Here is a 13,305-nt window from a genome sequence, read left to right on the forward strand (position 1 = left end):
ACACGTATCATAAGGCCATGTATGGGTAACACTGATATGTAATCGTATCCTAAAGTGTATACGTATAATATTCCTTGTGCCGAGAGTGAGATACATGCCGAGAGTCAAATTCCATCAAAATCCCACTTGTTAACTAAGTTTCGACCCACAGGTGGGCGGTCACAGGCGGGCGCATCCGCCCACCTGAGTGACCCACCCATGTGGTTACTAGATATTTTAAAGTATAAATAGCATTTATTGTGTTTCTCATTTTCTCATTTATTACATTAAAGGGTTGGTGAGAAGAGTAAAGAGGAGAGAGAGAAAAAGGGAAGAAAAGAGAACGAAGAAGAAGAAAGAGGAGGAAGGAATGACTTTAAGTGATGCCAAGGTTTTATCTTCCCATTCCGATGTCGAAAGAGTGATCCCCAACACGAGATCTACGATTGGAGGTGAGCAAAGGCTATGCTTCTTAAACTTTCACCAAACCCAAGTAAAACCCTTGATTTGGGTAGAGTTCCTTGAGATCTTGTAAATCCCACTTAAGATGATGAATCTAAAGTTTAATAGATGGCCTATGTGTTGATTTTGAAGGATTTGAAGAAGTGTTTACAAGATTTGAGAAGCATTGGTGATTTCTTGAGCTAAGAAGTGATTTTGGGGTTTTGAAAGAGTTCTTGAGCAAAGAAGGTAAGATGGTTTTTCAATCCTTAAATCTAACTTAGATCTAAGTTAGAATCATCTTATAAGACCTTAGATGTGTGGAAAATGTGATTGGAATAGCCTCATTTGGTTTTCCCAAGGTTGGGAAAAGTTTCAAGGAAGAAGGTAAATTTTCACCCCCTCAAGTGGGCGAGGAGTTGGCCCGCCTGAGAGGGCAGGCCCTTGGTTCCCACCGATGGGTGAGGACCGACGGGCCAACCCTCCCGCCTGAGGGCACCCACCTGAGAGGGCAGGCCCTCGATTCCCACCGGTGGGTGAGGATAGACGGGCCAACCCGCCCACCTGAGAAGACCGACGGGTGAGCCCTCCCACCTGAGAAGACAGGTGAGCGAAGACAGGCGGGCTATCTGGCACACCCGTGGGCCCCCCAACATGATTTTTGTGTCCGAATGGACCCAAAATGGATGGCAACCTTCTTTTGTGATTTTAAACATAATTTAAACATCAAATCTTGTTAGTTTTTACCCCAAGGTGGTGAAATGCTAACCCCATTCATTTATAATAGGTTCACTAGAAACTTACGTTTCTCGCGCCGGATCTCACCTGTACCGGGCGTGAGTTTTTGTACACAACAAGTAAGTGGGGAGAGGACGTTTGACCTTATTTTAAGGCTTGTTTTGCATCATTCAATTGTATCTAGACTAGCCATTTCATCATGCAAATCTTGTGAAGATTAGTCATCCTCATATGATTATGATATGTGTGTTGTGTTTTACATTCTCAATGCTAAATGATTGATGTGCTTATGTGATGAATAGTTGGATTATTGTGCATGATGCATTATTAGACTAGATGTCATAGTCGGCTTGGAAACGAATGCATTGGTGGCCCGTGAAATGGGACGTGGTGGCACTATGCAATCGTATTATGTCATATAGCAGCATGCGGTTTAGGATTATCATTTCCCCGTGCTACGACCCTTCCCAACAGGGGTTGAGCTGTTGGGTTATCACTTAGGGGGAAGCAGTGGTCGCGGTTGTCGGATCACTATGGCGGTTAGACATACGCCCGACTGGTCATTAGGATAGTCGGAAACCTCAGTGGTATATTCAAGAGGGTCAATCGTACTGCTTTTAAATAGCTGGGGTCAGCACCTTTACTTTCTATCATTTACTTTTGTGTTGAGAGCCGGTGGTCGGCATGTTTTACTTTTCTAAGTACTCATGGTGGGCCTTCTCTGACAACCCTATGGGCGTATCGCGGGATGGAGTTCGCGGCTCGTACCCGGGGCATACGTGCATTGTGGTTGTAGTAGCACAAAACCAAAGACTTAGTAATGACGTTTAGGAGGATAAGATTTAAAATGAATTGCATAGCATATAGTGCATATGGATGTAATTGTTGTGTGGTCCTTCTTTTCACTTACTGAGCTAGTGAGCTCATCCCACGTGCGCACCACTTTTAGATGATTTTGCAGGTCACTAGCCTGAAGATCAAGGGTCGGGCCCCACTGTCAAATTTTTCGATGAGGATTGGTGGGTCCCCGAGGGGTATGAGCACGGTGCTGATTGTACGTGCGAGGACTGTGCTACGGGACCGCAGTAATGGCACCATACAAGATTTTGCTTTTTGATTCTTTTGATGATCTCCCTTTTTGTGTACTTGATACGTAAATTGTTATTTTTTTGTGTAAATATCATGCCTGCGGGCCCACATGTATTTATCTATATACTACAATTTGGGTATCAAGTATATTGGGGATATTTACAGGTAATTTAAGTCTTCTGCTGAACTTTTGAATACTTATCTTAGATGTGGGTATGCTGTGGTGGGTACTGTATCAGATGATCCTGGCAGGTTTGGGTTAACCGGAGTTAACCCGGTCACCGGTCCGGTTCTGTATGAATGGGGTGTGAAATTTGGGGACCCCGTCAATTATCTGGAAGGTCTCAAGCTTGCGATGCAGTTCTACCGAGTCTCAAAAAACATTATGTGTCATGCCTTGCCTTTAACGTTCAGAGAAACGGCAAGGTTATGGTACAACCACCTGTCGACAAAATCGATTCACAACTTCAGCGATTTGAGTTACTTCTTCATGAGGGGATTCTCCAATAGCCAACCCCTACAGAAGACCACATTGAACCTGACCAACGTCAAACAGAATGAAGGAGAGTCACTGCGAAGCTACATAAAGCGCTTCCAACATGAGAAGATCACTATCAGAGGTTTGGACCCAAAAGAAGAGTTCACAGCCTTGTTGGGAGGCATCAAAGATAAAGAGCTAAAAAGGTCTTTGGCGAAGCATACACTGAAGAACCTAGCTGAGTTGAGGGCTCAGTGTGATAAGTATATTCAGATAGAAGAAACCCTCCAAGCTGATGAGGAAGCTGAAGCGAAGACGGGAAGGAAAAGGACCTCAAGAGATGATGACAAACCTTCCGAGGGCAAGAGACAAAAGTCTGAACGTGATCGGGCACCCAATCTGCCAAAGAAGTTTGAGAGATATGCACCGCTAAACCGAAGATGGACGGACGTGCTAATACAGATAAAAGAAACCCCAGACGTCGGAGTCATGAAGTGGCCTGGGAAGATGGGATGACATCCTGAGAGACGCAATATGGACAAGTATTACCACTTCCATAGAGACCACGGCCATGACACCGAAGAGTGTTGGCACCTGAAGGGAGAGATCAAAGGAATGATCCGAAGAAGATATCTAGGTCAATTCGTAGACTGCGAAAAGGAGGATGCCCAAAACGGTAATGACAGCAGGGACAATCGCCAAAGAGAAGGTAGAGGCCACCGTGAAAGAAGGGGGCCAGCCCACAAGGGCAATCAGGAACGGAAAAGGGATCGGACACCCGAGGAAGCTAACCATCGCCCCTGTGACGATCATAGAAGCCCAACTAGGGTTATAACAACTATCAGTGGAGGCCTAACCGCTAGAGATAGTTCCATCTCGACCAGGAAACCAAAAACCCATGCGAGAAGCGTGCATGTGGCTGAATGGTCAAACAAGAAGGCAAGGATGGGGACGGTTTTCTCCTTCTCGAATGACGACCTGAAAGGGGTGCAGACACCACATGATGATGCCCTGGTAATCACCATGACCATAGCCAATTACAGAGTAAAAAGGATCTTTGTGGATAACGGCAGCTCAGCTGATATCCTATTCCTTGAAGCCTTCTAGAAGATGGGTCTAGATAAAGGAAAGTTGAAGAAGGTCGAACACCCATTACAAGGGTTCTCGGGCTCCCCAATCAAAGTAGAAGGGTCGGTTGAGTTACCGGTAAAGGCAGGCACCAGAGACCACTAAGTAAAAGTTATGATCAACTTCCTGGTAGTAGACATCACTTTAGCGTACAACGCCATACTAGGGAGAGTTGGCTAAAAACCTATTAAAGGCTGTCATCTCCACACCACACCTCAAGATGAAGTTCCCAACTAAGAATGGGGTTGGGGAGTGTCGAGGCGATTAGGAGGTGTCCCGGAAGTGCTACGCCACCACCTTATGGGGAAAGGGAAAGGGAAAGGCGGGCAAGGCACTCCCGATAGAAGATCTACGCTATGATACAAACTATCAGAGGGGAGAACCGACTGAGGAGCTAATACAAATCGAAGCCGAAGAAGGGGATAATACTCGCTAATTCCAAGTCGGGGCTACAATACCAAGACAGCAACAGGAAAAAATCATCTCATTCATTTGAGACAATTCTTATGTCTTCACCTGGTCGACCTCAGACATGCCTGGGATAGACCGAGAGGTAATAGAGCATCATCTGAACATCGACCCGACTAAAAAGCCAGTACAGCAAAAGAAAAGGACCTTCGCCCCCAAGAGGCAGCAGAAGATAGATGAGGAGATAAAGAAGTTACTAGAAGCAAAGTTCATCTGTGAAATCCAATACCTCGAATGGATATCCAATGTGGTTATGGTCCCAAAGGCAAATGGGAATTGGAGGATCTGCATCGACTTCACGGATTTAAACAAGGCCTGCCCAAAAGACAACTACCCCTTACCAAAGATAGACCTTCTCATCGACGCCACTTCGGGACATGAGGCACTGAGCTTCATGGATGCGTACTCGAGATACAATCAGATCAAGATGTGTGAGGAAGATGTCTCGAAGACATCCTTCGTGATCGAGGGAGGACTTTACTGCTACGAAGCAATGCCCTTTGGACTAAAAAACATAGGGGCCACTTATCAAAGGGTAGTGAACAAGATCTTCAAGGGGATGATCGACAAGACTATGGAGGTGTACATGGAGGACATGCTAGTGAAAATCCTAAAGGCGAAACACCATATCCGAGACCTAGAAAAGGCATTCCAAGTACTAAGGCAATACGGTATGAAGCTGAATCCAACAAAGTGTGCGTTCAAAGTAGCAACGAAAAAGTTCCTCGTCTTCATCGTTTCGGAGAAGAGAATCAAGGCTAATCCGATGAAAATATAGGCCATCCGAGAAATGAGGTCACCGCGGAATGTGAAGCAAGTCCAGGAGCTCACAGGTAGAGTTGCCATCCTAGGACGATTCATGTCTCGGTTAGTTGATAAGTGCCTTCCTTTCTTCAAAACCTTAAACGGGTCAAAAAATTTCAAGTGGACAGAGGAGTGCGAAAATTTCTTCAAACTATTGAAAGAATACCTAGCGATGCCCCCACTACTGACGAAGCCAAATATAGGGGACACCTTGCAGTTATACCTAGCTGTATCGGCAGTGGCAGTAAGCACGGTACTGATAAAGGAAGAAGGAAGACAACAACAACCAATATATTACGTTAGCCGAACCCTTTTGGATGTAGAAACAAGATACAAAAAGATAGAGAAAGTAACATACACCCTGGTGATAGCGACAAGAAAGCTGAGGCCTTATTTCTAGTCGCACACGGTGTGCGTGCTCATAGACCAACCTCTGAAGAAGATACTACAGAGGCCGGATATGTTCGGCTGCTTAGTAAACGGGGCCATAGAATTGGGTGAATTCGAAATCCAGTACAAATCGAGAACCACAATAAAAGCACAAGCCCTAGCGGACTTTATAGCCGAGACAACGCTCCCAGATGAACCCCAGGAGTTGTAGAGGCTTGGGTAGAAAGGACTTAGGCATTGTATGTGGATGGTGCATCCAACAGCATGGGAAGCGGCACTGGGATCATATTTGTTAGCCCCGAGGGATTCAAAATCGAGTATACAATACGGTTCGACTTCGATGCATCCAACAATGAAGCTAAGTACGAAGCACTAATAGTCGAAATAAATCTAGCGCAGGCCTTGATGGTACAGGAGTTAGTAGTGTACAGTGGCTTACAGCTCGTGGTGCAACAAGTGAATGGGGACTATGAAGCAAAGGAGCAAAGGATGGTTGAGTACTTGAAGACGGTGCAAGAGAAAGTAACAGCCTTCAAGGAGTTCGAGGTAAGGCAGGTGCCGCAGGCAGAGAATGCCAGCGCAGACGCGTTGTCACAATTGGCCACCTCTGACTTTGGGGACCTTGGACTATCAGTGTATTTCGAAGTATTACCCCAACCAAGTACCGAAGGACCCCGGGAGGTATTATCCATTGGCGAGGACGGCCCTAGCTGGATGGATGCCATAATCGAATACCTGAAGGAAGGAATACTCCCCAAGGACAGGGACAAGGCAAGGAAGGTACGAATGCGGTTAGCATGCTTCCTATTGAGGGACGAGACCCTGTACAAAATAGGGTTCACCACACCATACCTCAAGTGCCTGAACCCTGTCAATGGTGAGTACGCACTTCGAGAAGTACATGAAGGGATATGCGACTAACACCTGGGAGCCCGAGCCTTGGCCCATAGAGTACTGAGGCAGGGCCTATTCTGGTTGACCATGAGGAAGGATGTGGAGTTGTTCGTCAGGAAGTGCGTTAAGTGTTAGATGTTCACCCCCGTCCCTCGGTAGTACTCTATCGAGATTTCTTCCCTGTCAAGCCCGGTACCAATTGCCATGTGGGGAATGGACATCATGGGCCCCTTCCCTCTGGCCATGAGGCAAAGAAAGTTTATTGTGGTGGTGGTAGACTACTTCACGAAGTGGGCAGAAGCCAAAGCACTGGCTATGATATCCGAAAAGAATGTAAGGGACTTCTTCGAGAGGGCAGTAGTCTATCGATTCGAAATCCCCCGGGTTGTGGTAACGGACAATGGAACTCAGTTTGCCAACCTGAATTTTGGCTTATTTTGTGATGCCCTCGGCATTGACCACAGAAAAACATCCATCGGTTACCCATCGACCAACAGACTGACAGAGGTAACCAATCGTACCCTACTCCAAGAAATAAAGAAGAGACTGGATGACGCCAAAGGTTTATGGGTAGAAGAGTTATACAACATCCTCTCGGCTTACCGCACGACTGAGAGATCAGCCATCAAAGAAACACCCTTCATTTTAACCTACGACACCAAAGTTGTACTCCAGGTAAAGGTAGGAGCCGTGACCCATCGGATTCAGTATTACAATGAAGAAGAAAATAATAAAGGACTCCAAGCTAATTTAGACCTCTTGACTAAAGTCAAAGACGCCTCGCAAGAAAGGATCTCCGCCTACCAGTAAAAGGTTGTAAAGTATTACAACTCCAAAGTCCGAAGGAACGAGTTCTGAATGGGTGACCTCGTCCTCAGAAGGGCAAAGGTATCGGACCCGAGGCATCAAGAAAAGCTAGCTCCAAATTGGGAAGGTCCTTACAGAGTCTCGAAGATAATACGACTAGGGTCCTATCACCTGAAGACTATAGGGGGAGAAAAGGTACCCCGATCATAGAACTCGAAGAACTTGAGGAAATTCTACCAGTAGTGAAGTAGCATGCACATTTACATTTCATAATTTTTCCCTAAGCACTTCCAATTTGTAACTCTCCATCCCAAACACTCCGAAGGATTTTCATTTCATAAATATATGAGCTAGCTTACGGTAATCGCTTCCCAATAGTTGCTAATATAAGGCACTCCCTTCGATCGTACGCTCGGGCCAAAGCCGAGAAAACATGGTCGAAAGAATAACCTTGATTCGGAGCTCAGGCCAAGGCAAAGCAGACCTGACCAGGAACCTTAGATAGGACCCTAGTCGAGAGCCAACAACAGATAGGGGTTATGAAGGAAGCACCTACGACGGGTGTTGAATGAAGACACCCTGAGGTACGTGGGAGCCTCGGCCTTTATTCCCACACCATCGGACCAATAACTCAACAGGAGTGAACCTTGTGATAAAGGTTGGCTCCCACAACCACTTGAATGAGAGCTTCGGCCTTCATACCCCCACCTGTAGGCCGAAGATATGGAACATCCCTTCAGATTCAGAATCAGTCTTCGGGATTGCAAAGAAAAAAAAAAGGGGACCTCATGGAACGTGTATGGGAGGGATGGCCTTATCCCCAACATGGTCGGCAGTGTCCACATCGGAGTCTCCTCTCCCAGGAGTAAGAGGGACCTCACGAGAAACCTGGACCCCCTCTCTCTCATTGCTACTATCCTCACCATATGTGACCTCGATGGTGGCAGGAGTTGCATCGGCGTCCTCCTCGAAGATGAGGCCACTCCCCTCGAAGAATACCTCAGGATGATGTTTGAGGACCCAGTCTCGAACATCAGTGGTTCCCATGATGAACCCGGGGGTGATGGTATGCTTTACCACCTCCCAAAAGTCATCAAAGGACTTATAGCTCTCGACAGCTCGGGCTTCGACCTCCCTCAGCTTTGTGACCATCTGCGCCTCCAGTTCTCTGAGCTTTCGATTGCTCTCCTGCTATGCGCAGAGGAGGTCAGCCTCCAGATGTTTCACTTGCTCAAGGAGGACTGTGTGCTCCTTGTCGAGCATTGACTTTTCACGCTCGAACACCTCGAGGTCCCTAGCCAGGGCTTCGGCTCGAATAGTCAGCTAGCCGACTTGGTTCTGAGCCTGAAAGATATCAACAGTTGGAAAAAATGAAAAAAAAAATACTAAAGGCCGAATGCCGAAGATTATCACTGCCATAAACACGCAAGTGCTTGTAATCATGGCCTTGGTCCCTTGGCTTTAGGCCTCGGCCATGTCTCCTGGCAGGCTCCCCTTCTGGACGAGCTCTCGGGCAACCCGCCCAATGGAAAGTGTCTTAATGGACCACCAAGGGACGAACCCAACTTTGGCTCGAGAATGACTGCCTCTCGGGCTTCGAAAGTCGACACCAGGGGAGGAGGCCCTTGGAGGGGATGTGCCCATCTTAGGGCCTCGAGCGCCTGAACGGCCTTAGCGATGGGGCCTTCAGATCTAGGCTTCTTCTTTGGGAGGGCATCAGAAGTCGAAGCCCCTCTTTTCTTGCCGTTCTTCAGCTGCCTCTGTTGGGCGTTATGGGCCCTGGCTTCCTTCAGCGGGGCCTGTCTTTCGACTGCGATCACTCTGGCTTCTTCTCTCAAAATTTACACTGCAACAAAGATGGTCAAGATTAGTATGAGAATGCTAAATCCGAAGCAAAAATAGTGGCAAACCTAGGACTCACCTGGGCTAAGCCTGAACAGGAACAGAAAGGCATCTGACTGGAGGCTACTGGACTCGACAGGCCGATGAAGTGTCTTGTCCTTAGCCATCGACAATGACTCTGCATCTGTCCTGAAGAGGGTAGGTGCAGAGTTCACATCCTTCAGGTCTGGGATGTCCCAAGTATTACAGAAGGGGAACCCTTCGGACACCCTCATAAAAAAGAACTTCAACTTCCAACTATATATCAAGGTTGGGTATCGGTTCAGAAATCGGAGGTCTTTTCTAGGGTAGAAGTAGTACCAGCCTGAGTCCCCCTTGCTGGAACCAAGAGACATACAGTTAAGGAAGAGAGGAAGGGAGAGCGGTCTCCCCATCCGAGAGAAGAAGACGATGAAACTGAGGACTTACCGCCACCCGTTCGAGGTCAGCTAGGCTAGAGAGACACCTGGCTAAAGAAGGGGTGAAGAGGGAGCCGAAACCTGGCCTTGAAGGCATCCCGATAGAAGCAAAGCTCTTCAGGACTTCGGTAGCTCGCCCTATCTTCAGGCCTTGGTATCCGAAGGATAAACTCGTTCGGGATACTACATGACGCACGGAGCTCCATTAGCTCCTCCTCGGTCATGGTCGACACTATATTCCTAGCTTCAACCTCCAGGGACTCGTTTGCCTGGGCCCTGGAGTCAAGAAGCCCCTCCCTAATACCTCCACCACTTAGGTCACTAGTGGTAGAGGACAAGGAGGCATTCGAAGATGTGGATGTGGAGGACGAGTCTGAAGACATCCCTCGGACCTGATTGGGACTCCAACGCCTAGAAATCGCACCCTCAGATGACGAGGGACCACTACCTAAAGAGCTAGACATAACTTACTTTTCAATGACTCTGGCCAAACCGAAGATCAGAGGACAGTTAAGGACGAAGGACGAAAGGTCAAAGAAATGAGTAGAAGATGACAAAATGAGAGAAAGTGACACTATTTGTAGGCAACAGTGCGTCGACAAACTCCCCAGCCTCATCAAATGTAATACACGTCATCTACATGAGATTCTCGAAGTAGACTCGAGCGAAAGCGCACAAGCATAGTACCGCACCCGAATTCGAGCAGACCTGATTGAAGGTCACTACCTCGGAAGGGAACTCAGGCTAAGGCCGAGTGGACCTAGCCGAAGGTCTCAATATTGGTAGGGGGCTCAGGAAAAGGCTGAGTGAACCTGACCAAAGGTCTCAACCTTGGAAGGGAGCTCAGGAAAATGCAGACTAGACCTAGCCGAAGGCGACAACCTCAGAAGGGAGCTCAGGCTAAGGCCGAGTGGACCTGGCCGAAGGTCTCAACCTCAGTAGGGGGCTCAGGTAAAGGCTGAGTGAACCTGACCGAAAGTCACAACCTCGGAAGGTAACTCAGGCCAAAGCCAAGTGAACCTGACCGAAGGTCACTACCTCAGAAAGGAGCTCAGGCTATGGCTGAGTGGACCTAACCGAAGGTCTCAACCTCGGTAGGGGGCTCAGGTAAAGGCCAAGTGAACTTGACCGAAGGTCACAACCTTGGAAGGGAACTCAACCCAAGGCCAAGTGAACCTGACCGAAGGTCACTACCTCGGAAGGGGGCTCAGGCCAAGGCCGAGTGAACTTGATCGAAGGTCACAACCTCGAAAGGGAACTCAGGCCAAGGCCATTTGAACTTGACCGAAGGTCTCAACCTCGGACAGGGGCTCAGGCCAAGGCCGAGTAAACCTGACCGAAGGTCGTTACCTCGATAGGGAACTCAAGCCAAGGCCAAGTGAACTTGAGGTCACTACCGCGGTAAGGGTCTCATCCAAAGGCCAAGTAGACCTGATCGAAGGTCAACCTCGAAAGGGAGCTCAGGCCAAGGCTGAGTGAACCTAATTGAAGGTTAAAACCTCGGTTGGTGGCTCAGGCCAAGACCGAGCATAACTAATCGAAGGTCGTGTTTTCAAGATGAATGTCGAAACTGAAGGCTGAAGGGCCACTCAAAAGAGAAATTAAGTAGTTACGTCCACTGAAAGAGAGTCCTAGTGGAAGTAAGGGGGCTGCTGATACGGCAGAATTTGTCACCAATAAAGTGAAGACACATGGCATCCGAGGGAGGGACGCGTGTCACCCATCCGATAGAGGCCACAAGGATTCAAACCACGTGAGAAGAAGATGCCCGAGGGGGGTTCCCGAAATCCTAGGCCGAGAAACCCTATAAGGGGAAACTCGAAAGAAACCTAGGAGAGGTACGCCAACATCCACCATTACTCCTGTAAAAACATTGTTCTGCCGGTCATTAACTTGGGCATCGGAGGACTAATCCCGGAGATACCTTTGGGCTTCTGCCTTCTATGCTTGTGCAGGGTCGGCTCATACGGATTTTCGACAATAACACTTACCTTGTACATCTCTTTTATGTATAGCAAGTAGGACTCGCACATAGCTGAGGGAGTATACACTATACTTCCCTAATTAACATAATATTTTTAGTTTCTCTTAACTCTTGTTGAAGAGAAATCTCTCCATCAATGGGATCTAATCCTCTGATTGGACTAGAGAAAAGGTATTTCAGACTTTCAACAATAAGGGTTGTGAGATAATGATGACATTACATCTTCCCAAAGTCTAATCATAGCATCCTAATCACCATGGGTGAAGAGATACCAATTGTTGCAACTAACTTCTTATTGAGGGGTCCTTATTACCAACTGGTGTAAGAGACTAGAAGCTTTCAAGTCCTCTTTTTTCTGAACTTTTTTTAAGGATGTTATACATAATCCATGGACTTAGGCACCCTACAAAGCCACTTAGTTCTTGTTGTGCTCTTCCCTCTCTCATATCTTTACTACTTGGTAGGTTAGTTTCTCAACAATTCTAGATGACAAAAAAGAACAATGTTACCCATCCATGGGTTGCCCAGACGGTTAGGACAAATTGGGATTGTATGGATAGGCGCACGGTCTCAGGTTTGATTCCCCATCTATGCATTTGCGATTTAAGTGGAGACCATGGTGGTGGATTGCTGGGCTAGTTTCCTCAAGGATTAGTCAAGATGCGCGTAAGCTGGCCCGGACACCTTAGTTAACCAAAAGAAAGAAAAAAAGAACAATGGTGATCACATAAAATTGTATATTTCCTTTATTCAATTCCAATATCCATGGTCTAGATGATAGAAAAGCCAATTTGATCATCAAACCACAAGTTAAATATGGTAATCAACCATATAAAACATGCAAAGTTTTCTTCAAATCGTTCATTTTGCATTGATGTCAATCTTCATTCCCTTATTGCACTGCCCCGGGAAACTACTGATGAAATAGTTATGTCCTGCTATCACTGCAATCGAATCATGTCCACTAGTGAAGATCTTAGAACCTTGTGGGGAAACTTCACAATCATTGTAGCCATGGATGTCTACCTTCACCACATTATGCACTGACGGATTATAGTTGAAGACTAAATCACAAGTATACACATCAATTTAGTAATCTAAACATAATAAAAAAAATTAAAGTAGAAAGAGACAATGTGGTTAGGTTTATGTTATCCTACCAAGTATGTCACCCGCAGTGAATGTCTTCCCAGTAGGCCAGTCCCTAACATTGAAATCCCATCCTGAACTATCACCAACAGTGTAGTTAGCAGCACATGCAATGTTGATTGAGATATGGATGCAAAATAGAAAAGCCATTGTGGTTACTGCAGCTTGGTTAGGATTGACTCGTCCATGGGGAGCCATTGTACCACTTAACTGGGAAAGGAGATGGAAAACTATTGTCTTTGTTGGGAGCCTTGGGACTCTAAGTTGAAGAAAATATTATAGAATTGATTGCCTAATATAAAGATTTTTGGTAGCACTTGAAAGGAAACTTGATTATGACCTTGTAAACATCATTTATGTTGAGTGCCTTATATTGAAAGATTTTGGGGATTTTTTTTTTTTGGAAAAGATCTTTTGGGATTTATAAAGATTTTGGGAACTTTTGAAGGGAAACTTAATTATAAACTTATAAATATCAATAAATGAAGATTCATGTCACCTAATAGGGGTGCAAGCTTGGTCTTATCGGTCCAAATCCGCCCTAGGCCCAAAAAGGCTTAGGTTGAGATACCCTAGGCCCAAAAAAGGCTTAGGTTGAGATACCCTAGCCCTGAGGACAGGTCAAAGTCGGGAGTTTTTAGCTCTGAGTTAGGAAT

The 13,305-nt window shown here is 46.5% G+C and overlaps 1 protein-coding gene across 1 annotated transcript; it reads right to left on the bottom strand.

Annotated features, from left to right (window-relative positions):
• Positions 1–12,220: 12,220 nt before the first annotated feature.
• LOC122090561 (basic blue protein-like) lies at positions 12,221–12,930 on the bottom strand. The gene is made up of 2 exons (XM_042660201.1): positions 12,661–12,930; positions 12,221–12,564 (listed from the first exon to the last, which is right to left on the bottom strand). The coding sequence occupies exons 1-2, from the start codon at positions 12,845–12,847 to the stop codon at positions 12,362–12,364; spliced, it is 390 nt and encodes a 129-aa protein (XP_042516135.1). The 5' UTR covers positions 12,848–12,930; the 3' UTR covers positions 12,221–12,361.
• Positions 12,931–13,305: the final 375 nt, after the last annotated feature.

The sequence above is a fragment of the Macadamia integrifolia genome, chromosome 10, assembly GCF_013358625.1.
Source record: "Macadamia integrifolia cultivar HAES 741 chromosome 10, SCU_Mint_v3, whole genome shotgun sequence".
Lineage (NCBI taxonomy): Eukaryota > Viridiplantae > Streptophyta > Magnoliopsida > Proteales > Proteaceae > Macadamia > Macadamia integrifolia.

What these genes read in the sequence shown, in the direction of transcription:
- LOC122090561 (XM_042660201.1), bottom strand. Translation starts at nt 12,847, where the DNA reads ATGGCTCCCCATGGACGAGTCAATCCTAACCAAGCTGCAGTAACCACA. An exon ending in CACTGCGGGTGACATACTTG is followed by an intron (nt 12,565 to 12,660) that starts GTAGGATAACAT and finishes CTTGTGATTTAG; the next exon opens with TCTTCAACTATAATCCGTCA.